Source organism: Pecten maximus, chromosome 19 (genome assembly GCF_902652985.1).
Source record: "Pecten maximus chromosome 19, xPecMax1.1, whole genome shotgun sequence".
In the NCBI taxonomy this organism is placed as follows: Eukaryota; Metazoa; Mollusca; class Bivalvia; order Pectinida; family Pectinidae; genus Pecten; species Pecten maximus.
The window spans coordinates 17,005,451-17,030,445 of NC_047033.1; the positions used below are offsets into that span (position 1 = coordinate 17,005,451).

The following is a 24,995-nucleotide window of genomic DNA, read 5'->3' on the forward strand; positions in this document are numbered from 1 at the left end:
GCACACACCGTACAGTACACACAATGTACACACCGTACAGTCGTACAATGTGCAAAGCGTACAGTACATACAATTTGCACGCCGTACATATTTACAAAAAATACCCAATTTAGCTTTTTTAACGGCAGCAAGTGACATACAGTAAACCAAACATTCACATGTTAATATCAGTCAATTATTAATAACGAGATATTCATATGATATAAAGAATGATATGAAAATTATATACCATATACATGTGTATAGGTAAGATAAGTAACCAACAATACAAACATCTAACAAAATAAATTCTCCCCGAGATAACCAGTCTTTGTCCTCAAGTAGTGAGGTCCGCCTTAGTGACCTATACTACATGTACATATAACAACAGATCAAGGACATTAGCAGGCCCAAAGTATACCTCAACATTGTACCAGACATCGCAATGGACACTGGCCCGTATTCACGAAACCATTATCATGCTCAAGCATGAAATCTGTGCCCATACCAACTCTCTAAGATCATGAAATAGTAGTTTAAAAGAAAACCCTTAATATCGAAAATATTCCCGAAAATACTTCAAATTAGACAAAAAATCAAACTTTTTTGTCACATTCATCACCAAACGTAATCTGAGCCCGAGTACAACACGAGTATGGATTCACGAATACGGACTGATATGCTTAAAGCACCTACAATAGTCAATCGGAACCCCTCGCACACGGAGGCGAGGTGTTCCGATTGCTACAATAGTAGGAGTGGCAGATCTAGATCACTCGGACGCTTTCATTATACCAACTTTCTCCGATATTTGAGGCATACATTTTAAAAATAATTGGAATAAAATGAATATTGAATTTTCATTTAAAAAATCTAGATAACAGACAACCATAATAAACAAGTTCCGGTACAAAACAATGTTCTGGAATATCATATACTGAATTTTACATGTGTCATTGTAAATCGGTTTATAAACAAACAACATATATAACGAGACTTTAACACTGTTTCACGACAGGATAAACATGTCTGTCGTCACTACTGGCAAGATAAACTACTTCTTTAGTGTCTTTTGGTGGTACCATACACCTAGGGTGGACACGACTGCCGTCAGTAGCACCCAGGGAATGACCCTAGTGACAGACTGGCCATTATCCGGTTCGGTTATGTTGTCATTGTCCCGACTATCTTTTAACTGGAGTTCGATAGGGTAATGGTCACTCACCTTCTCGGCCTGAAACAAAAATGTAATTGTTTAATCACTGCAAAAATATCTTCGATAACAAATCCTAAGTGAGGGGAGAGTTTGATACAATGCAATCATGAAGAATTCCGATTCATTGATTTTTAGAACGATATCTTGTGTCATGCTCTTAAAATGTAAATGTAAAGTGACGACTGATCTTAGAACATATCGGGTGACCGACACTTTCCCTCACTTCCGAGAAATGCAGATTGATTAAGACAAAAGAACGGAAAATTAGCATAATGATAAGCCATATTTAACATTTGTTTTTTAGCGATATCATTTGGAAAAGGCATTTTGTTCATACTGTATTGGAAGTGGCTTTTCTTTACTTTGATCCTTATCCCCAGGAGAGTTGCCATTTTTGTTCAGCACATCTTTTACCTCTTTGAACTGATGTGATATTTGTTATCGTTCGCTGACGAGGCAAATGTTTAATCCTCCTTTGAAACATATTTCTTTTACTTATAAGAAACTGAACATCAGTTACGATACATATAATGTCCCCAGATCGATAAAGATGGTTTTCAGAAGATGATCATTGATCGAAAAATCTCTGTTGATAAACTTTTTGTAATTGTGTATTGTGTCGTACTATATTACATTGTATTGTGTCATACCATACTACATTGTATTGTATTGTGTCATTCTATATTACATTGTATTGTGTCATACCATACTACATTGTATTGTATTGTGTCATACTATATTACATTGTATTGTGTCATACTACATTGTATTGTATTGTGTCATACTATATTACATTGTATTGCGTCATACCATATTACATTGTATTGTGTCATACTATATTACATTGTATTGTGTATTGTGTCATACTATATTACATTGTATTGTGTCATACTATATTACATTGTATTGTGTCATACTATATTACATTGTATTGTGTCATACTATATAACATTGTATTGTGTCATACTATATTACATTGTATTGTGTCATACTATATTACATTGTATTGTGTCATACTATATTACATTGTATTGTGTCATACTATATTACATTGTATTGTGTCATACTATATTACATTGTATTGTGTCATACTATATTACATTGTATTGTGTCATACTATATTACATTGTATTGTGTCATACTATATTACATTGCATTGTGTCATACTATATTACATTGTATTGTGTCATACTATATTACATTGTATTGTTTTGTATTGTGTCATACTATATTACATTGTATTGTGTCATACTATATTACATTGTATTGTGTCATACTACATTACATTGTATTGTGTCATACTACATTACATTGTATTGTGTCATACTATATTACATTGTATTGTGTCATACTATATTACATTGTATTGTGTCATACTACATTACATTGTATTGTGTCATACTATATTACATTTTATTGTGTCATACTACATTACATTGTATTGTGTATTGAGTCATACTACATTACATTGTATTGTGTCATACTATATTACATTGTATTGTGTCATACTATATTACATTGTGTTGTTTTGTAATGTTTTCTCTCTGATGTATTGAATAATTAAATCCTTGAATGACGACTGAACTAATACAATGGCAGACCATGGCTATTCAACTGTTCTTTAATTTTTTACAGAAGTGAAAATGTATATTTTAAACATAAAATGTATGTTTGTATATGGCATACATTTTGTCTATCTTTGCTTTTTACACTGCAAGTATACGCCTTACCTGGGACGCATCAAGGCCGTATTCGCTATCAAACCGGAAGATGTCGGCACTACCGGGAACCAAAGCGGAGACAAAATCACTTCCGGTCAAGATGAACCTGGAAAGATGAGGACCATTCCAACTTATACAAATTTCAATTATCAGAAACGTGATTTAATTTCTCCCTTGTTCCTTAATCATGGCTTGGTATGACATCAAAACTTTGACATCATACAGTTCTATATCAATGTTGAGTCTACGGTTAGAAGGGCGGATATGTATACGAACATGATCAACAGAAACACGTGACTTCTGAACTATTGACATGAGTCGGTCAAACCTCTCCTGTAAAGACATGTGACCACTCCACTACAAAGACACGTGACCATCTTTATTACAGACACGTGATCGCTTTAGAAGCATACAAATGCTAATAGAATTATTGTATGTATATGACATATCAATTAAAGGAATTATAGCAAAATGCTTTTTTTTCCTGAATTGACAAACACTTATGCTGTATTTTATGACTTGATAAACTCACCTGTCGTACGCGCAGTCGGTCGATTTCACGGTGGTATCGACGTCATCACCAATCAACCAATGAAAAGAAGGGTCTGACTTTAGAGTGATACTTGGCCAGTCTTTCTTGGGAACATAACTACAATCTGCATTAAGGTCGCCCATAATCATCACATTTTCTGTATTGAACACAGTTTTCGCCTGGTCAAAAACATGTCTCAGTTCGATCAGTTCCTCGACAGCGGAGTCTGGTTTGATGTGAAGAGCACCCAGCACGAAGGTATTCAGACCTACAATGATAAGGGGAAATACAAAAATATAACCATGACACCATCTCGTCAGTTGTATACTGACAAATTTACACAATCACTAGTTATACTAGTTATTAATGATATTTCAGAAGCATTTTGTTCTTCGCTTCAAATGTTTGGAACGTAAATTATTTACTATACAGCATATATCCATAGATAACGGTGGTTAAAATAGACATATCCCGAGTATGTCTACAACAAAAACGAAACCACACACGTGTTTAGCTTACATCACTGACGACACTCATTTTTTCGCGGACGCGCACATTTACACGTGCGCACGGAGTCACGCACGCACGTGAATGCAATTCGTTCGTACGGATGAAAATCTTTTGAATTCTGTGACGCTGATTTAATAACGGGGTTTTATGTCATCTGAGTGTGTTTATATAACGTGATAACATTAATCAGAAGCGTTGTTTGTGTTATATTTAGTTATAACGCTCAAGAACTATGCAATCGGGAACCGTCGGCACTTTCCGTAAACGAAAAAAATATTTTTTTCGTTTACGGAAAGTGCCGACGGTTCCCGATTGAAGAACTATGTAGCCGTTAAATAGACTGCTTACAACGTAGTTTCCGATCCTACATCATATTGTTCATTAAAAACGTAAATTAAACATGGAGTAAAATCCAATCTGGAACAAAAATTGATCGAAGGTACCTACCTTGAACGTCTGCCTCGAACTCCACCATGAATGGTTCTCGTTCGAATGTATTGTTCACACCTTCGTCGTACAAGTGTTCTCGGAGATATTTGACTCGATCCGTCCTATACCAACATAAGTACAGTGTTATTTCATATGTTAATTCTGCAAGGATTGGAATGTATGTTTTAATGAGAAAGTTATATATTAATGTACGTGTTGTCTTGTATTGCACTCCTATAGCATACACGTGCTGTGTAATGTATCGAGTGGAATCTTTGTCAGCCATGCTCTTTGCTTTCTTTGACCACTGGTCTCTTGTTACACGCAATTAACGTGTCAGAGTGATGATAAAATTTGATATCTGAAATCTGGTTAACAGTACTTTTTCAAAGGCTATGTTTATCGACCTTCGTCAATACCAGTGTGCTAAGATATTGGAGATGTTGTCGACTAAAGATTTTATGATATTTGACCTCAGTGACCGTGAATGTAGGTCAAGGTAATCAATTTGAGCAAACTTGGTAGCGCTTCATTCCAGTATGCCAAATGCCCATTTTAAGTCTCTGGACCTCTTTGTCATTGAAAAGTAATCGTTTTAAGATTCCAGTACACTAAGTATATGACCTTTATTTAGGTCGAGGTAATTCATATGAACAAACTTTTTAGTCCTTCACTCCAGTATGCAACAGATCAAATTGAGATTTGTTTGAAAAGTTGACGCCGGACGGACGAACGGACGGACGGACGACACACAACGGCAAATGCTCATTTGTCCTTCAGGCAGGTGAGCTAAACTTGGTGATGTCGCAATGATTGTCTGTAAACTTAAAATTGATTTATTGTATTCAAATTATGAAAAAAACGCCGTCATCCGGTGTTGCGTTTGATATTTGATTTTGTGTATTGTATCTGAATGACGTCTCCATGCTATCGCCTCATTATTCTTTATTACCGAGTCAGAAAAGCCAAAGTACTTGTTTAATGTGTCATAATAGACAGGTTTCTTACCTGTACAGAAAGCAGTATTCCTCTTTAGATATTGTGTTCCCTAGGCGTTCACTAATCGTAAGATTGTAGTACACACTGTTCGAGTACCTAAAAAGTAAATGTAAACAATACATAATCCTACAAATGTATACATCATATATCTATGTTATGGCGTTTTACGCAGATTGGCGAGGGAAATGCAAATTTTCTGGAGATTGAAGGTGACTATGTTCCATGTTATATTATTCATCGGAAAGAATTAATATAAAGTGTTGATCACTAGCATACCTTATTTTCATGGGAACGGATTCAGTACAAGTGGCGAGAAAATTTACTCAGATTGAAGACTACATTGGAACAAAACAACAGGTTCCGGAAGTAATAACCTGTATTCAAACGTCACATAATTATATAGACATTATAGGAGATAAGGAAATAGATGTTAAATCTCTGTTTCAGAATAAAACATAACTGTATTTGCGTCCGTTGGACGTGGAATATGGAAATTGAAAAAAATGCTTACACTTACGCTTCCAACATTACTATAAAAATATTTTATATCTGCTCTACGTATTCCCTATTTGGTCTTACCAACGAAATAGACGTTTATGGTTATTTACATGAACGTCGGTAAACTGGAGTCTGTGGCGTAGGAATACATTGTTGTTCACTTGCGCAAAATTAGTAATTGGTGTGAACTTTTTAATAAACTATGACACAAATTAAAATAATATGTGAAAAAAGATGTAAGTGTTAAAACTACATCACGAGAATGGAACAAAAAAGATGATACTGTTGAACAGTATTCTGTTTAATTCCTGTACCTAACAATCTTTCCCGCCAAATTGGAGTCAGCTGAGCTGTCTTGCTGTTCCATTAGTTGACGGGCTATTCCGTCAGTGCGTATAACGTCCAATGGATGCTGATAATTGATTTTTTTTAAATCAAATAAAGAAATCATTGTACTTTTTTTGGTGTTTACCAGTGTGTAAACTGTCATTTTGACAGATAATTCAACAGGACGCTCTTAAATAAACTATCAAAGAACATGATTTAAACAATGTTTCTAATTTATGTCCATGCTGAACGTCCTGTCATTTTCATCTCAATACTTACTCGTTCACCTGTTGCTGTAGTTGCCGTATTGCTGTTCCAGCCTTGTCTCGTATTTCTTGAATCGCGATGATATCATACCTCAGGACGATCTTGGTAAAGGAAATAGTCATCGTTAGCCACTTATGAGAAAAGGCGGTTTGGGTAACTTTAATCAGAACAGAATTGTAGATTTTCACTCTTAAAAAATAATTTTTGATAAAATAACTCCGCTTCTCAGATCGTGCGTGTACGCAACCCATGAAATGTCGAAAATGAATATGATCACTAAATTATTCAGCTGAAATAACGCTAAATTAAGAAGCATGTGGCATTGCTAAGGCAATACAAGCACTGCTAAAAAAATACCTTTGCCCAAAAACCTTGAAAATCGAACTTGATCTACAGTTACTCATACTATTGCTACATACCAACTTTTACCAACATACATTGAAGTATGACTGTGAAAAGTGCGTAAATCAGAGTGGACGAACGGACAACAGACGGACTGACAGACAGACATACGGACGAAGAGGAAACCTATATTCTCTTACCCTAGACAGGGATATCCACAATGTTACCAATGTGAAATTTTCTTATGACATCCTAAGGTTGAGACAAGCTACATGTGCTCTTTGCACGTGCTCAACCATTGTATGATGCCGCGACAATACAATGATGTCACGTCGACAATCGATCATGTCACATCGACACTGATTGCATTGATGTGACATCAATATTAGATACATACGAGGGTAATCAGGGGAATCCCAACCAATCACCAACCGCCCTTTAGCCACAGAACCCTATTTGATACTGCGCAAGGGCGGAAAGATTGAGACAATAATTTCTCAAATACTAAGAAGTAAGAGGTTACACGTCATAAGTAAGAAGTAAGAGGTTACACGTCATAAGTAAGAGGTCACACGTCATAAGCAAGAAGTAAAGAGGTTCACGTCATAAGTAAGAGGTTACACGTCATAAGTAAGGAGTAAGAGGTAACACGTCATAAGTATGAAGTAAAAGGTAACACGTCATAAGTAAGAAGTAAGAGGTTACACGTCATAAGTAAGAAGTAAGAGGTAACACGTCATAAGTAAGAAGTAAGAGGTTACACGTCATAAGTATAAGAAGTAAGAGGTTACACGTCATAAGTATAAGAAGTAAGAGGTTACACGTCATAAGTAGGAAGTAAGAGGTAACACGTCATAAGTAAGAAGTAAGAGGTTACACGTCATAAGTAAGTAAGAGGTTACACGTCATAAGTAAGTAAGAGGTTACACGTCATAAGTAAGTAAGAGGTTACACGTCATAAGTAAGAAGTAAGAGGTTACACGTCATAAGTAAGAAGTAAGAGGTCAGACGTCATAAGTAAGAAGTAAGCGGTACCACGTCATAAGTAAGGAGTAAGAGGTTACACGTCATAAGTAAGAAGTAAGAGGCTACACTTCATACGTTTCTCGGCGTGTCATCCGCTGACATTGTTGGGGTACGGTTGGAGACTAATAATACAATTGTTGATATGTCATTTGTCGATTAAACACTGTATTTCCTTCTACTTACCTTAGTCAGAATCTCCATGACGTCAGTCTTGCCGGCTTTGGACTGCCCGAACGTCTGTACATTAAAGGCGCTAATTCTGAGCCCTGTTACACCCATTGTATAAAAGAGCGCCCAGACCCCCAACCATGTCCACAACTCCACCATTTTCTCGGATTAACGCCCGGGCAGATTTCTAGGTATTTCCTTTCTGAAAATAATGTCACGTGTTTAAGATAATTTGCCGATACGTTGAAGTCGGTATTTTGTACTTCCTTATTCATGTATATAGATATTTAAATGTTTACCGTGGTCCCATGTCGATTAGAACCATCGCACACTGTATGTCCGATGTAATTACCTCACTTATAACGACCCACGGTACGCCAATTCAATTTAATTACTATATTCTGGATATCTAGTGGAAACTCCACAACATCTTATTAGAAACACATTGATTTCTTGTACGTAATAATAGTTAATGTATTCAAACTTCCACTGTCTTGTTAGTGGGTTGTTACAACCTCTCAATAGATAAGGATGTGGAATTCCTAAACCGAATCTTTAATGATGGCGTAAACCCATAAACAATGAACAAAGAGCGATCAACTTTTATATTAGGTGTTGGGTATTCTCTATGCGATCAAACAGAAACACGGAAACAGGATTATAGACTAGATTTCATGTTTGTGAGTTATTTCAATGACAGTAATATTACAAATTTAAAATGCATAGCATCTGCTATACTTCCTAACAAAACATCGCCGGTTCTCATATCAATACATCTGTTGTAAATTTGTTTTAAACGTGTAAAACTTTCTACCTTGAATATTTCGTGATAAATACGATTTTGTTGAAAATCGCTAGGAATATGTGTAGTTATTAGTTACCTAAAGGTTCTGTTAATTATATCCGGCTTAATTTATTCAACTTATAACTGTCTTGTTGGCATTGATGCTGGATGGAAACACAGAGAGGGTCTAAATGTGGATGGAAACTTGAGAAAATCTAAAAAAAAAAAAAAACACTTATAATTTTCACATGTAATCAGAGAATCCTGCAAGAGGTTCCATGCTTGAACTGGGTAGATTTCCAATTGTGTATACCCAGTGTTATAATGTAATTAAGTACTGGTTCAAGCTATTAAGTTCTAAGAATTGTATCCTTAGAGCTACATACGATGAATTAATGTATATGCCAAAGCAAAATAATATATTTAATTGGTTAACTTTTGTAAAAGATAAACTTTTTTTAACTCGGTCTTGGTGATATGTGGACAAATCAAAGCAATTTAAATATTTCTGTAGACTTTCCATATATTTAAGCAAAGAATTTTTGACGCTGCACGACAAGATATGTTTGCATTATTGGAGAATTCCTCAAAATGGAATTTGTATAGACTTGTAGTAGATGATATATCACTACAACATTATTTAATTAAATATATAACAAAACGCAATAGAATTGCTTTAAGTAGATTACGTCTCTCAGCACATAATCTGTACATTGAAACTGGTCGATATCAAAATATTGGAAGAAATGAACGTTCGTGTAAAGTTTGTCACTCTGGTGACATAGAAGATGAATATCACTTCCTCTTCATTTGTCCAAACTTTCAAGCCTTAAGATCAAGAGATGCATTAAGACGTATTACTGGAAATAAACATCAGTATTTAAGATGATACTATTAATTAGTACAACTAACTTTAAAGATTTAACAATGTTATGTAAATATATATATATGATGCCACACAATTAAGGAAAAACTTGATATAATTTTTTTTGGGGGGGGGGGGGGGGGCTATATTGGTGTGACCGCCAATTTATTGTATTGTATATATGTTATATGTACTGATGAGCTGTAAAGCTTAAAGTCAATAAAATGAATTGAATTGAATTATTATCGATGCGATAATAATGAGTTGACGGAAAACAATTGTTTATACAACATTAATACAATAATGACAGTGCCGAACAATGCAAGGTAGTCCTAACCAGATAACTGGGAACTGGATAAATAGTTTTCACCTGAATATCGTAGTTCCTATGACGTCAATTGTTGGGTGACCTATATAATATAATATATAGGTCACCCAGCAATTTACGTCATATTCGGTATTATATGCTACTGGTAGTGAAGAATGGTGATTTATACTTCAATTGTTTTATTCGTTATTCTTTTTTTAAATTAAGCATACTTTTGATTTTCAACTTTTGAGGAAATATCGCGGGAAACCATGTTTTTCATTTGTTTGTTGTTTTTTTGTGTAAAAGGAGCACCGTTTTGACAAATCCTTAATAAAAACAGCATACAATTTACACCTTTCATGAAACAACACTTAAATAAACAGCTCGATCGTTATGCGCATTTTTAACAACTTTTCTATCTATTCAATCTGAATGTATGAATGAATGAATAAATGGATGACCGACTCAATGGTTGAATGAAGTAAGTTGATTTGGAGCCATTCTTGTTGGCCAATTAACTGTCTATTCAATAAATAAACAAATAAATAAATTAATTAATCAATGTATACTTGTTGCACGTTCATGATTTGATTGTGAAAACTAACCAACTAAAGCGGAAGCTATCGACATTAATAGTTCAGCTATCAACATTTATAGTTCAGATATCAACATTTATAATTCAGCTATCAACATTTATAGTTCAGTTATCGACATTTATAGTTCAGCTATCAACATTTATAGTTTAGCTATCAACATTTTCAGTTATCAACATTTATAGTTTAGCTATCAACATTTATAGTTTAGCTATCAACATTTATAGTTCAGCTATCAACATTTATAGTTTAGCTATCAACATTTATAGTTCAGCTATCAACATTTATAGTTCAGCTATCAACATTTATAGTTCAGCTGTCAACATCTTTAGTTCAGCTATCAACATTTATAGTTCAGCTATCAACATTTGTAGTTCAGCTATCAACATTTATAGTTCAGCTATCAACATTAATAGCTCAGCTATCAACATTAATAGTTCAGCTATCGACATTTATAGTTCAGCTATCAACATTTATAGTTCAGCTATCAACATTTATAGTTCAGCTATCAACATTTATAGTTCAGCAACATTTATAGTTCAGCTATCAACATTTATAGTTCAGCTGTCAACATTGATAGTTCAGCTGTCAACATTGATAGTTCAGTTATCGACATTTATAGTTCAGCTATCAACATTTATAGTTCAGCAACATTTATAATTCAGCTATCAACATTAATAGTTCAGATATCAACATTGATAGTTCAGCTATCAACATTTATAGTTTAGCTATCAATATTTATAGTTCAGCTATCAACATTTATAGTTTAGCTATCAACATTCATAGTTCACTAAGTTCAGCTATCGACAATTAACACAAGTGTTTTGATTTCCGAGAAACTGGTTGAATCGTTATAACCACACAATGGCAATCAACCGGGTCAGGGGAGTTAACCCTATAAAATATTTTACAAATAGTCCAGGTGGGAAAAAAATAGAAAACAAAAACAAGTATTTACCTTCTGTTGACGCTGGGATATACTATGTGTATCTCCCAGTGTCGCGTGTTTGGTCATCTCCTTTAGATCTTCTCATGATCATTATTCATCTGAATGAGACACGTTTACTTCCGGGATCAAGACACCTCATTGTGCTGCTAATAAAATCTGTGGTACATATTAAGTGGCTGTTTTTTTTTAAATCTTCGTTAAGTTACAGTTCCGAATCTCTTTCTCGGAAATATTACACTTTGTATGATTTAACTAGAAACAATCCATATGTGTAGTCCTATACTTCATCTGAACACGCACGATTACCTGAGACTAATCGAATGTTGATGACAACATGGAAGGTGGGCGGGGGTTTCAATTTTTAATGACTAATTTGGATATATTACAAATACAATGAATTGTTAAATATAATTATCTTTTTATAGTATGAATTATGAGTTAATAAAAATGATTTTCGTTGTATAAGATAATGCCTTACGTCGATAAGTGTACACAATAATAGCAAATAACTTTAAATCCGGATGCTGATGACCAGTATCTTGTTTTAATTTTAGTTTACATATCCTATTTCCGCTTTCGTTTCTGTGTGTCAACATTGCAACACAAACTGTAAATAGGCGAAATTTTGTCCTTTTTCCTGGTTTCAAAACAAATATCAATCATGGGGAACTGTTGTGGAAAGAGAAAGGACTACAAACATGTTAAAACGGACGAAAACGAAATCGCAGATCTCGAAAACTTAGAAAATTCACAAGCTGTCACTGTCGGCACACAACAGAGGCTGGAATTCGTCATTGAGGAAGAAAGAAGCGAGGTAACAACGGCCAAATAAAAATGGATTAAATACGTCTATACCGTGATACTATAAAACATCTCTCGCCTGATCAATAGTTATTTCAGTTAAAATTCTGTGTAAACCATATTTTATCCCCAATCACTGTGCCAGTCAATCACTGTTCACTGTTTGGACCAGACAACAATTTTTAGAAAAAAAGTCGTGAATATTTGAACACAAAATAAGAATGATTAATTTTCTATCAAGATACATGCATGGTTTCCGATGTATTAACCACATTATAACAAAAACCTCACATTTCACAGCATTGATTGAATGTTAGTTATAATGTAAACCTTTAGTCTGAGTTTCCTCTGGCCCTGACACCATGTCTGGTGTAGGGCCAGAGCACACTACTATATGAAAACATGGAATTCTCCGACACCACTTGGTGTCGCTAAGATTTTGGGTGCTAACACAATAAAATCGGGCCTGACATAACACCTACCTTACATATGGATAAATGAGATATTTATTTGTATACACAAAACACCCATTTAGTTCCATATTGGTGTTCTATTCCATCCGTATAGACACTAACTTTAAGCTTGCAAATTTACACAATGTTGACCTGCCATTTTGTAAATGACAGTGCAACTAACCACCTGAATCGGAATGCAATGGACCCAAAAGACCAAATATTATTTATTGTGTTTTTCTTCTTACATAGTTTAAAGCAAGAAAACTAAGCTTATGATTTTCCAAAACATGTTATATTTAATACAAGAATACATTATTTACAAATTATAAGCAGTTAACCTATAGAAATAAATTTTGAAGTTTTTTTCTTTTCGCTTCATCGCGCAGTGGTAGGATGATTAGGGCGCCCGCAACCTACATAGTGTGCAATATGGTGTCAAGTAAAGTGTGAAATTTACTTATGTATAAAGGGTCTTTAAAGGAAAAGAAGATTTGACTTTGATAATTTTAATGATGAAAGATGGAAAACAAATTATGTCATTTTCATTTGTGGCGCTATACTACTTACCATTTGGTGGTTTACATTGGTAGTAATTTAACTGCATCGAAAATGATACTGACTGGAGCAAGGAGGGGAAATTAACATTCATATGATGTAAATTAGTTGGAGAAAGTAACCTACTATGGTTAGTTTTGATGTTAAAAATTTTGAAGGTTCTGTAAATTATATCCAGCTTAATTTATTCAACTTATAACTGTCTTGTTGGCATTGATGCTGGATGGAAACACAGAGAGGGTCTAAATGTGGATGGAAACTTGAGAAAATCTTTAAAAAAACACTTATAATTTTCACATGTAATCAGGGAATCCTGCAAGAGGTTCCATGCTTGAATCAGGGTCCCGACCTAGGCTTCTCTCCAAAAATATATATATCATCTGAGAATCAGACCATAATCTCAAAGTTTTCAACAATTCATTTTTATTTACCAGGACCCTTTACATGTGGAGCCCCCTGCCTTACTGAAAACAGAGCATGTGTCAGATCCAGAGGACACAATGGACTTCCCTTTTTTTCGAGATCAAAAAACCATCAATCACATTCAGAAATGTCAGACAATGTTTATAATGAGAGGTCCTCCAGGAAGTGGGAAATCCAGTCTGGTGCGTCAAATGGAATCTATTTACAAATTGCCAGTTGTGTGTTCAGCTGATAACTACTTCATGAACGAAGATGGTCAGTACAAGTTCAACGCCAGTCACTTACCTTATGCTCACAAGGACTGCCAAGAAAAGGCGAAGGCAGCCTGTAGTCGTGGTAACAAGGTTGTTGTTATTGACAACACAAACATAAAACGATGGGAAATGAAACCTTACATAGACACGGCAAAGGCAAACCAGTATGTTGTGATAATCGTTGAGCCAAGGACAAAGTGGCGCTTTGATGCTGAAGAGTTAGCCAAGAGGAACAGTCATGGCGTAAAGGCAGATGATATACGAAAGAAAATAAGTGGCTACCAGGAAAATGCTCCATACTATTTTGGATGGTTTCTCACAGTTAGTGACTCTGTACAATTAAAAGATATAGCAAAAGATTGTGTGATAGAGTCAGTGAAAAGTTACCCAGAAATTAGAGACAAAATGTTCCCAAACATTGAATCGTTAGCAGGTAAGTTTTCAGCTGTACAAGAAATTATGAAGTCAGTCATTTGAGAAAAGTGTTTGATATTTTACTCTGCATCAAATTGTTGAAGTAGATATTTTGCCTAATCTTGTCACATGTAAATTTTGTAATTCAATTTCCCCTTGGATTGCAGAATGGTATGAGTTATGTATATAGAAATTTGTTCAGAGTTATGGCCCTTCCTTATTTTTGATACCAATGTTAAAATTTATCAGTAAGGTTTTGGAATGTAGATTGCTTATAGGACTAAGTGTTGATGTTATGAGACATACAGTTCTATTGAGTTATTTATTGATAACTAAGAGGAAGTCTCTCACTTTTCTAATTGAAATCCTGACATTTCAGACTTGACTGAGGAGATGGTATACCAGTACTTCAGCTTACAAAATGAAGAGACACCATGCCTGTTACACTGCACAGCGAAATTCATAGGAAATCCTAAAAATCCTGTCCCACGCCGGGCCGAGTATCTTCAACGAGATGACGTGAAAGCTGCCTGTGGTAAAGTGTTTGAGCTGACCATCACAGGAATCACGATTACACCACGTACTATAGGGGCAAAGGTCATTCTCACAACTGCACAGTGTAAACTTTTCGATAAACCAGAGGAGGAAGAACGAGACAAATTTTTAGCATCCTCAACAAATAGATTGAACTCCCTGGGACAAGAAACCGCGACAAGCACTCTTGAACGAGGCAGGAGTGCTCATATAACCATTGCTGCTGCAGATGGTGTTAAAAATGTCCAGACTACATTTGACCTTCTTGACATCTGTGACCTTGAGTGGAGAAATTTAATGATGGGGAAAAATATAGAGAGTATACAAATTAAGTGTGGTAGTATGAGGCACATTGGGGGAGATTTGTGTGAAGTTGATCTCTCTAGCCCTATCAGAGTGTGTACTCTATTCTCAGGATTTTATTAAATGTTTCATACATCAACTGATTTTTTTTGTGAGTGGTCAGGATTGAAAGTATGGAAAGAAAACCCTATCAACAGTTATTTTTCATACTTTTAAACAAAAGAATCTTCTAATTATCTACCTACCTTTTCTTTGCTCAAATGTTTTATTTTGATATTGTGCCAAGATCCATTTTTTGTAGTACATCAAAAATATTCCTCTCGTTAAAACCCAAGACTTTTTGTCTGTTTCATATATGTTGCCCATTCTCTTGACAATAATAGATTAAGAGTCATAAAGATGAAAATCATTTTGACAAAATTTAATTTTCCATTAATTGATGAATTTCACAACTTTTGCAGTATTTTAAATAAGCTATCTGTTAATAATGTTCTGATTCTTTTATGCATTTTAGAGGACATAATGTTCCTCTCTTCTCTGACTCCCTGTCATATTTTGTACACGACTCTGACATCCCGATGGTATTTTGTACACCACTCTGACATCCAGGTTGCATTTTGTACACCTCTCTGACATCCAGGTTGCATTTTGTACACCACTCTGACACTTGGTTGTATTTGTACACCACTCTGACATCCAGGTTGCATTTTGTACACCACTCTGACATCCAGGTTGCATTTTGTACACCACTATGACAACTGATCATATTTGTACACCACTCTGACACTTGGTTGTATTTTGTACACCACTCTGACACCTGATCGTATTTGTACACCACTCTGACACTTGGTTGTATTTGTACACCAATCTGACACCTGGTTGTATTTTGTACACCACTCTGACACTTGGTTGTATTTGTACACCACTCTGACACCTGATCGTATTTGTACACCACTCTGACACTTGGTTGTATTTGTACACCACTCTCACACCTGGTTGTATTTTGTACACCACTCTGACACTTGGTTGTATTTTGTACACCACTCTCACACCTGGTTGTATTTTGTACACCACTCTGACACTTGGTTGTATTTGTACACCACTCTGACACTTGGTTGTATTTTGTACACCACTCTGACACTTGGTTGTATTTGTACACCACTCTGACACTTGGTTGTATTTTGTACACCTCTCTGACACTTGGTTGTATTTGTACACCACTCTGACACTTGGTTGTATTTTGTACACCACTCTGACACTTGATTGTATTTTGTACACCACTCTGACACCTGGTCGTATTTTGTACACCACTCTGCCACCTGATCGTATATCTACTCGATTGACATGAATAGTACTGTTCAGTACTAAGGTGTATATGTTCCAGCTGGTTCTGTTATTATACAATTTTGTTTATTTCCAGAAAACCTTTAAGATTTGTTGATGATTTACAGTTTTTTATTTGATATATGTAATAAATCAAAATCTAGTTTGTAGTGACTTTACTTTATCTGGTAAAGTGAATAACTCTGTTGTCCTCAAAGTTTTGAAAGATTGGGATTTCTTTTGAATTTCTTACATAATTATATGTAAAATGTTTTAAAGCGTGAATCTTAGTATTACCATTATTTTTCTACCCAGGTGCCCAAGGGAAATAACCCTGGCAGCACCTTAGACTGCATCAGTCTAAGCTTAGAGGTTAAGAGTCAAGCTTGAAATGAGCAGATATCAAGCATCATTGTGTCAATGTGGGTAAATTGGAAGATGAAGTCTGATTTGGATGTAAATATGGAAGTATTGTAGATCTGTGGGTGGTAAATATTGTACCTGTATATCAGATGTATGCTTAAACATCTTCATTTGCAGCTAAAGTCAATATATACTAATATTTACATATCTTACCATAATTCAATGTGTATAGTGTGCATAATACAGGACATTGTAAAGTCAATACAAAGCCATGATTCTGTGTGTATGGTGTACATTATCATATGCAGGGCCCTTTTAGGTCAATAAAAACACAATTTTGTGTGTATGATGTCCATATCTAGGGCCCTTTTCGGTATAAAATCACAATTCTGTGTGGTGTCCATGTCCATATCTAGGGCCTTTTTTAATATAAAACCACAATTTTGTGTGACTGGTGTAGTAAGTGTACATACATGTATGTAGGGTGTATACATATAAGTAATAGAGTGCCTCCCTCCAAGTATTAACATAAAGAGAGTGTGACCAGATGTCAGTCATCTTGTCACTTGTGACCAGTTATACTGACCAGATGTCAATCATCTTGTCACTTGTGACCAGATATACTGACTAGATATCGATCATCTTGTCACTTGTGACTAGTTATACTGACCAGATGTCAATCATCTTGTCACTTGTGACCAGATATGCTGACTAGATATCGATCATCTTGTCACTTGTGACCAGTTATACTGACTAGATGTCAATCATCTTGTCACTTGTGACCAGTTATACTGACTAGATGTCAATCATCTTGTCACTTGTGATAAGTTATACTGACTAGATGTCAATCATCTTGTCACTTGTGACCAGTTATACTGACTAGATGTCGATCATCTTGTCACTTGTGATAAGTTATACTGACTAGATGTCAATCATCTTGTCACTTGTGACCAGTTATACTGACTAGATGTCAATCATCTTGTCACTTGTGACCAGTTATACTGACTAGATGTCGATCATCTTGTCACTTCTGACCTTTTATACTGACTAGATGTCGATCATCTTGTCACTTGTGATAAGTTATACTGACTAGATGTCAATCATCTTGTCACTTGTGACCAGTTATACTGACTAGATATCGATCATCTTGTCACATGTGACCGGCTATACTGACTAGATGTTGATCATCTTGTCACTTGTGACCGGTTATACTGACTAGATGTTGATCATCTTGTCACTTGTGACCAGCTATACTGACTAGATGTCGATCATCTTGTCACATTGTGACCGGTTATACTGACTAGATGTTGATCATCTTGTCACTTGTGACTTTACTGATACTGATAGTATATACACTTGTAATTGTAGAACTCAAACAAACATTGTTCTTACTTAGACAAAGCCATTTCGTTGATTGATGGACACATGGACATCCAACCCATTGTCCTTATGATACAGATTAAGTCCCTGTGACCATGGATCACTGTAAATGTTCTTATTTTGGCATGCTCAAATTTTAGCACAAAAGTTCATTAAAATAGATAATTGAATGATGAATTAGCCCTCTGACAATTAATGCTTGCCGTATAAAACATTATAGAAAAAGTGCCATTAGCAGAATCATAATTTTGCAAAATTCTTCTGGCGCAAAAAATCTAAAATAAGATTACAACTAAAATACTGTAAACGTAGTTAATTTCGCAATTTTGATATGTCAAGTATACGCATTGGAGCACTTTTTGCGATTGACCCACCTTCTTTTGTAGTTCGAGAATTCGTAAACAAAATAATATGTGGGGGGGGGAGGGGGGGGGGGGGGATGTTCGCGATCAAAAGTATGGTAAACTATCTTGTAGTTGTTACTTCCTTGGTTTAAGGAGATTTTATTTTAGCTTCATTGGGATCATTAGCGATCAAAAGTATGGTAAACTATCTTGTAGTTGTTACTTCCTTGGTTTAAGGAGATTTTATTTTAGCTTCATTGGGAAAGGAGACTAGCTTACTCTTCATATTAAGGCCGAGCATAAAAAAAAAAAAAACGTAACTTAACAAGAAGAAACAACATGTTTGTACAAGGTACTTGAAGTATTTTACCTAGAAACTGAAAATTATGCAAAAATTGTAATTTCTAATTTCCAATTTAATTCAACTTGAACTATATTTTACCAGATGTTTATGTGATCTTTTTTTTCTATGTGTATAAAATGTTGTCCTTAAACTTGCTACAATATTTAAGATATCATGCGTATTTGTCAGATTTACCTGGTGAACAGGAATATACATTCTGCTCATCCCTTGACCTGAGGGGTTTGCTCTTACATTGTAATTGGAACTGTAATCAAATTACTGAAATATGTTTATTGATATCATTTTAAATAGAAATATATGGAATATTTTATTAATTGTAAATTTTTAACCTTTTTTGTTAATTTATAAACTCAATGCTTATTTCATATTAGCTTTTAAAATGTTCTAATGAACTGTTGCTAGTGATGGATATTAACTAGTATTTATACCAGCTGGATGATAACTTATTTTAATACAAAATAAACTCACACAATTATAATTAGGGACTATGAAATGGTTGACTCAGATTCAAAGAGACAGATTTTAGTAAAAGAATTTGCATAATTTTGTTTTCCTTACTCAATAAAAAGAAGAAACATTTTCGAAAAAAGTTGGATGTGAATTGGAGATTTTTCCAATTGAGTAACCAACAAGATGTTCCCAAAGTTAGCAAATGTGTCTAAAACGAGGTGTGATAGAGGTTTCTAAAGACCAGTTTAAAATCTGGCAGTAAATAAAGTAAAAAAACACCAGCCATGTTAGGCCCAGGTACATCCAATGTACTTTTACGATGAAACCGAACTTAAACATATTTTCGTTTTATTCCTGCTGTATATGTGCATCCAAAACATTTTTTATTGATATATCTGTATATAAGCATTATTTACAAGTCTGTGATAATCGTGATTTAATGTCTAAACATTAATGTTTAATGTTGTTTTCTATCATGTCGTATTCGTATTCATACATCTATTTGAAATGACAATTTTTACTTTGTTTTTAAATCAAAATCTGACTTTTGAGAAATATTTGGAAATTTACCAATATGTGTTTTATACCCTGACTAGATCAAGTCATCGTTGAATACCACGGTGGAAGGGGCCGCGGTGGCCAAGTGGTTAAGGTCTCCCGGCACTTTATCACTAGCCCTCCACCTCTGGGTTGCAAGTTCGAAACCTACGTAGGGCAGTTGCCAGGTACTGACTGTAGGCTGGTGGTTTCTCTCCGGGTACTCCGGCTTTCCTCCACCTCCAAAACCTGGCACGTCCTTAAATGACCCTGGCTGTTAATAGGACGTTAAACAAAAACAAACAAACAAGCCCACGGTTGATTACACTACGCTACGCTTCACTTACAGCCCTGATGAGTGTAGTGTAGTACACATTTACCATGAGTATCCGACATTGAGATAAAGTATGTGCTAGAAGCAGTTATTATTATTGTACATCTCCACAGTTTTAGTTAGTGACTTCATCATTTTAAAAATGAATACAGATATATGTTGTTGATTAGGCTTTTAATGTATGGTGGCTATTGGCAACGTACTGTTGTTTTTTTTTATTTTATATTTTCATACGTTTCAAATCTGGCCCCAATTTCATCAATATTTCAAACATTACAGAATTAAAGGAAATATATTCTTGAGTTCTTTTTTTAACTCTGATTTTGCTTTCCTTTGGAAAAGTTGTAATTAATTCTACTTGAATATTTTTGTTCATTTAAGGAACCCCGAATATAAGGAGCATTGATGAATTGATGGATAGTTGATGAATGTAAGAATATTGATAAATACATGAGGAATTTAAGGAATCAATGAATATAAATAGTATGGATAGATATAAAGAATGTGGATAAATATAAAGAATTTGGATAAATATCAGGAATGTGGATAAATATAAGGAAATTTGATGACTATCAGGAACATTGATAAAGAAATATAAGGAATGTGGATGAAAATAAGAAACTTTGATAAATATAAGGAATGTGGATGAAAATAAGAAACTTTGATAAATTTAAGGAACATCAATAAATATGAGGAACGTTGATGAATTTAAGGGATGTAGGTGATACATAATGATTATCATAAATATTATTTAACCAAATTGATATGGACTGTTCCAAATTTTTAACCACCTAAGATTATATAACCGAATTGATATGGACTGTTTTCTAATTTTTAACCACCTAAGATTATATAACCGAATTGATATGGACTGTCTTCTAATTTTTAACCACCTAAGATTATATAACCGAATTGATATGGACTGTCTTCTAATTTTTAACCACCTAAGATTATTTAACCGAATTGATATGGACTGTCTTCTAATTTTTAACCACCTAAGATTATTTAACCGAATTGATATGGACTGTCTTCTTATTTTTAACCACCTAAGATTATTTAACCGAATTGATATGGACTGTTTTCTAATTTTTAACCACCTAAGATTATTTAATTTAATTGATATGGACTGTTTTCTAATTTTTAACCACCTAAGATTGATAAATTGATATGGACACTCTTCTAATTTTGAACTACATCAGTTTAATCCTTATAAAAATGTACCTTGTTTCCATTGGTTATCTTCTGGGGTCCATGAATAGGAAGACAGAAAATGAATAATACTAATACAGACAAAAGAAAAAGGGGAAAAAAAACTGTTTTACATATAGTCTACATAAATATGTAATGTTTGTGGCTCAGGCCACCACTTCATTACGTTAAGAAGTCTTTATTTGTCTAAATCATAATGCTATGAAATACAAGCACCTCTGTTGTAATGATAACCTGGCTAATTGATAGATTCATGTAAAAAAAAAGGAGGAGATAACTCCTACCATACATCACCAGACAACACCCAAAGTAATTAAGTGGCAGTTGTTTCCCTTTATTTATGTTTTTACAATTTGTATATGAGGTTGTGATGAATACTATTTATACCATATATAAATAAATACTGTCACACAGTCTGGCATAATACATATTGTCATGTTAAAAAACAGTATTTCACATATAATTAATTCTTCATAAAATTTTTTGAAGAGTAACAATTCAAAGAACAATTGATTGTTTTTACCAATTCTTGCCTCATTTTTTCTATCTAATATTTGAAATTGAAATACAGATGTTTTTTTTTGGTTCATACTAGATTTCAGAAAATTTTCTGAGTTGTAACTTAATTGTGATAAATACTGGCAATTTTAGTTTATTTTTGAAACAATATGATTTAGTCATAGCAGCATCATAATTCAACACCAATTAATTGTCACTAGAAACCACATACAAGTTAACATCATTAAACCGTGATTTCAAAGGACCCTGGTGTATCTAACAGGACCCTGGTGTATATAACAGGTCCCTGGTGTATCTAACAGGACCCTGGTGTATCTAACAGGACCCTGGTGTATCCAACAGGACCCTGGTGTATCTATCAGGACCCTGGTGTATCTAACAGGACCCTGGTGTATCTAGCAGGACCCTGGTGTATCTAACAGGACCCTGATGTATCCAACAGGACCCTGGTGTATCTAACAGGACCTTGGTGTATCTAACAGGACCCTGGTGTATCTAACAGGACCCTGGTGTATCTAACAGGACCCTGATGTATCTAACAGGACCCTGGTGTATCTAACAGGACCCTGGTGTATCTAACAGGACCTTGGTGTATCTAACAGGACCCTGGTGTATCTAACAGGACCCTGGTGTATCTAACAGGACCCTGGTGTATCTAACAGGACCCTGGTGTATCTAACAGGACCCTGGTGTATCTAACAGGACCCTGGTGTATATAACAGGTCCCTGGTGTATCTAACAGGACCCTGGTGTATCTAACAGGACCCTGGTGTATCTAACAGGACCCTGGTGTATCTAACAGGACCCTGGTGTATCTATCAGGACCCTGGTGTATCTAACAGGACCCTGGTGTATCTAGCAGGACCCTGGTGTATCTAACAGGACCCTGATGTATTCAACAGGACCCTGGTGTATCTAACAGGACCTTGGTGTATCTAACAGGACCCTGGTGTATCTAACAGGACCCTGGTGTATCTAACAGGACCCTGATGTATCTAACAGGACCCTGGTGTATCTAACAGGACCTTGGTGTATCTAACAGGACCCTGGTGTATATAACAGGACCATGGTGTATCTAACAGGACCCTGATGTATCTAACAGGACCCTGGTGTATCTAACAGGACCCTGGTGTATATAACAGGACCCTGGTGTATCTAACAGGACCCTGGTGTATCTAACAGGACCCTGGTGTATATAACAGGACCCTGGTGTATATAACAGGACCCTGGTGTATCTAACAGGACCCTGGTGTATCCAACAGGACCCTGGTGTATCTAACAGGTCCCTGGTGTATCCAATAGGACCCTGGTGTATCCAACAGGACCCTGGTGTATCTAACAGGACCCTGGTGTATCTAACAGGACCTTGATGTATCCAACAGGACCCTGGTGTATCCAACAGGACCCTGGTGTATCTAACAGGACCCTAGTGTATCTTACAGGACCCTGGTGTATCCAACAGGACCCTGGTGTATCTAACAGGACCCTCGTGTATCTAACAGGACCCTCGTGTATCTAACAGGACCCTCGTGTATCCAACAGGACCCTCGTGTATCTAACAGGACCCTGGTGTATCCAACAGGACCCTGGTGTATCTAACAGGACCCTGGTGTATCTAACAGGACCCTGGTGTATCTAACAGGACCCTGGTGTATCTAACAGGACCCTGATGTATCCAACAGGACCCTGGTGTATCCAACAGGACCCTGGCGTATCTAACAGGTCCCTGGTGTATCCAATAGGACCCTGGTGTATCCAACAGGACCCTGGTGTATCTAACAGGACCCTGGTGTATCTAACAGGACCTTGATGTATCCAACAGGACCCTGGTGTATCCAACAGGACCCTGGTGTATCTAACAGGACCCTAGTGTATCTTACAGGACCCTGGTGTATCCAACAGGACCCTGGTTTATATAACAGGACCTTGGTGTATCTAACAGGACCCTGGTGTATCCAACAGGACCCTGGTGTATGCAACAGGACCCTGGCGTATCCAACAGGACCCTGGTGTATCTAATGCTGCACATGAATCATCCAATACCTATCAATACACTGACATTTTTTTTCCAAATTCAGAACATTGCCTATTTATTTTTTAGTCCCCTGCCGTTTGAAAAACGGGGGGACTATAGGTTTACCCTCCGTCCGTCTGTCCGTTCGTCTGTCCGTTCGTCTGTCCGTCCGTCTGTCTGTCACACAATAGTTGTCCGGACAACTCCTCCTAAAGTACTACTCCGATCTTAACGAAACTTGGTATACATGATCAGTATAACATGTAGTTGTGCATCCCACATTTGTTTTTTTTTTTTGAAAAACCGTCTTTCATAAAAAAAATGGGAAATGAATAGGTGCACTTCTAGCTCAGGCAGGGGACTTTGTATTGATGTTGCAATACTATCCATCCTTGTTGTATCTGTTCCATTCATGGTATCATTTCAAAACAACTTTGTCATTTAACACATTTATTGAAAAGCTAATTCTGCATAAATTGTATTTAAGGAAATGAATACCAACTCTGTAGTTGATGTAATATTGTACTGTAATACTAACGTTGTAATCCTCGTTTTACATTAGGAAAGTTGTCCCATAAAATGTCTACCATATCTAACTGTTTTAATTGTTGTGCTTACAAATTTGGTATTCTCATATGGTGTGAAAGTGGACTTGTTAAAGTATTGATCACTTCATGAGTAGAAGTGACTTGCTGTAGTCACAGTAAATACAGGCCAAAGATGACCTGATGTAGTCACAGGGACATGTGACCTGATGTAGTCACACAAGATAGACGGGAGAGGTGACCTGATGTAGTCGTAGCGAGTAAATAGAGGCCAGAGATGACCTGATGTAGTCACAGTATGTAGAGGGGACATGTGACCTGATGTAGTCACACAAGATAGACGGGAGAGGTGACCTGAT

The 24,995-nt window shown here is 35.7% G+C and overlaps 2 protein-coding genes across 3 annotated transcripts; one reads left to right on the forward strand and one right to left on the reverse strand.

Moving 5' to 3' along the window:
• Nucleotides 1-230: 230 nt before the first annotated feature.
• On the reverse strand, nucleotides 231-11,878 carry LOC117318049 (deoxyribonuclease-1-like). 2 transcript variants are annotated; one of them, XM_033873052.1, is made up of 9 exons: nucleotides 11,525-11,878; nucleotides 8,896-9,013; nucleotides 8,030-8,216; nucleotides 6,491-6,579; nucleotides 5,396-5,482; nucleotides 4,406-4,509; nucleotides 3,449-3,716; nucleotides 2,926-3,022; nucleotides 231-1,213 (listed from the first exon to the last, which is right to left on the reverse strand). In XM_033873052.1, exons 3-9 carry the CDS (start codon nucleotides 8,171-8,173, stop codon nucleotides 1,034-1,036), a joined length of 969 nt encoding a protein of 322 aa, XP_033728943.1. In that variant the 5' UTR covers nucleotides 8,174-8,216; nucleotides 8,896-9,013; nucleotides 11,525-11,878; the 3' UTR covers nucleotides 231-1,033. The 2 variants fall into 2 exon arrangements, with proteins under 2 accessions (XP_033728943.1, XP_033728941.1); XM_033873050.1 differs by lacking the exon at nucleotides 8,896-9,013.
• Nucleotides 11,879-12,096: 218 nt separating this feature from the next.
• LOC117317612 (2',3'-cyclic-nucleotide 3'-phosphodiesterase-like) lies at nucleotides 12,097-18,748 on the forward strand. The gene is made up of 3 exons (XM_033872460.1): nucleotides 12,097-12,329; nucleotides 13,761-14,436; nucleotides 14,797-18,748. Exons 1-3 carry the CDS (start codon nucleotides 12,177-12,179, stop codon nucleotides 15,375-15,377), a joined length of 1,410 nt encoding a protein of 469 aa, XP_033728351.1. The 5' UTR covers nucleotides 12,097-12,176; the 3' UTR covers nucleotides 15,378-18,748.
• Nucleotides 18,749-24,995: the final 6,247 nt, after the last annotated feature.

Excerpts from the sequence above, each read along its gene's own strand:
- LOC117318049 (XM_033873050.1), bottom strand. The coding sequence starts at position 8,173 with ATGGTGGAGTTGTGGACATGGTTGGGGGTCTGGGCGCTCTTTTATACA. Across the intron at positions 3,717-4,405 it reads GTTCGAGGCAGACGTTCAAG|GTCTGAATACCTTCGTGCTG; the intron begins GTAGGTACCTTC and ends TTATCATTGTAG. Across the intron at positions 3,023-3,448 it reads ACCGACTGCGCGTACGACAG|GTTCATCTTGACCGGAAGTG; the intron begins GTGAGTTTATCA and ends TCATCTTTCCAG.
- LOC117317612 (XM_033872460.1), top strand. The coding sequence starts at position 12,177 with ATGGGGAACTGTTGTGGAAAGAGAAAGGACTACAAACATGTTAAAACG. Across the intron at positions 12,330-13,760 it reads TTGAGGAAGAAAGAAGCGAG|GACCCTTTACATGTGGAGCC; the intron begins GTAACAACGGCC and ends TTTATTTACCAG. Across the intron at positions 14,437-14,796 it reads AAACATTGAATCGTTAGCAG|ACTTGACTGAGGAGATGGTA; the intron begins GTAAGTTTTCAG and ends CTGACATTTCAG.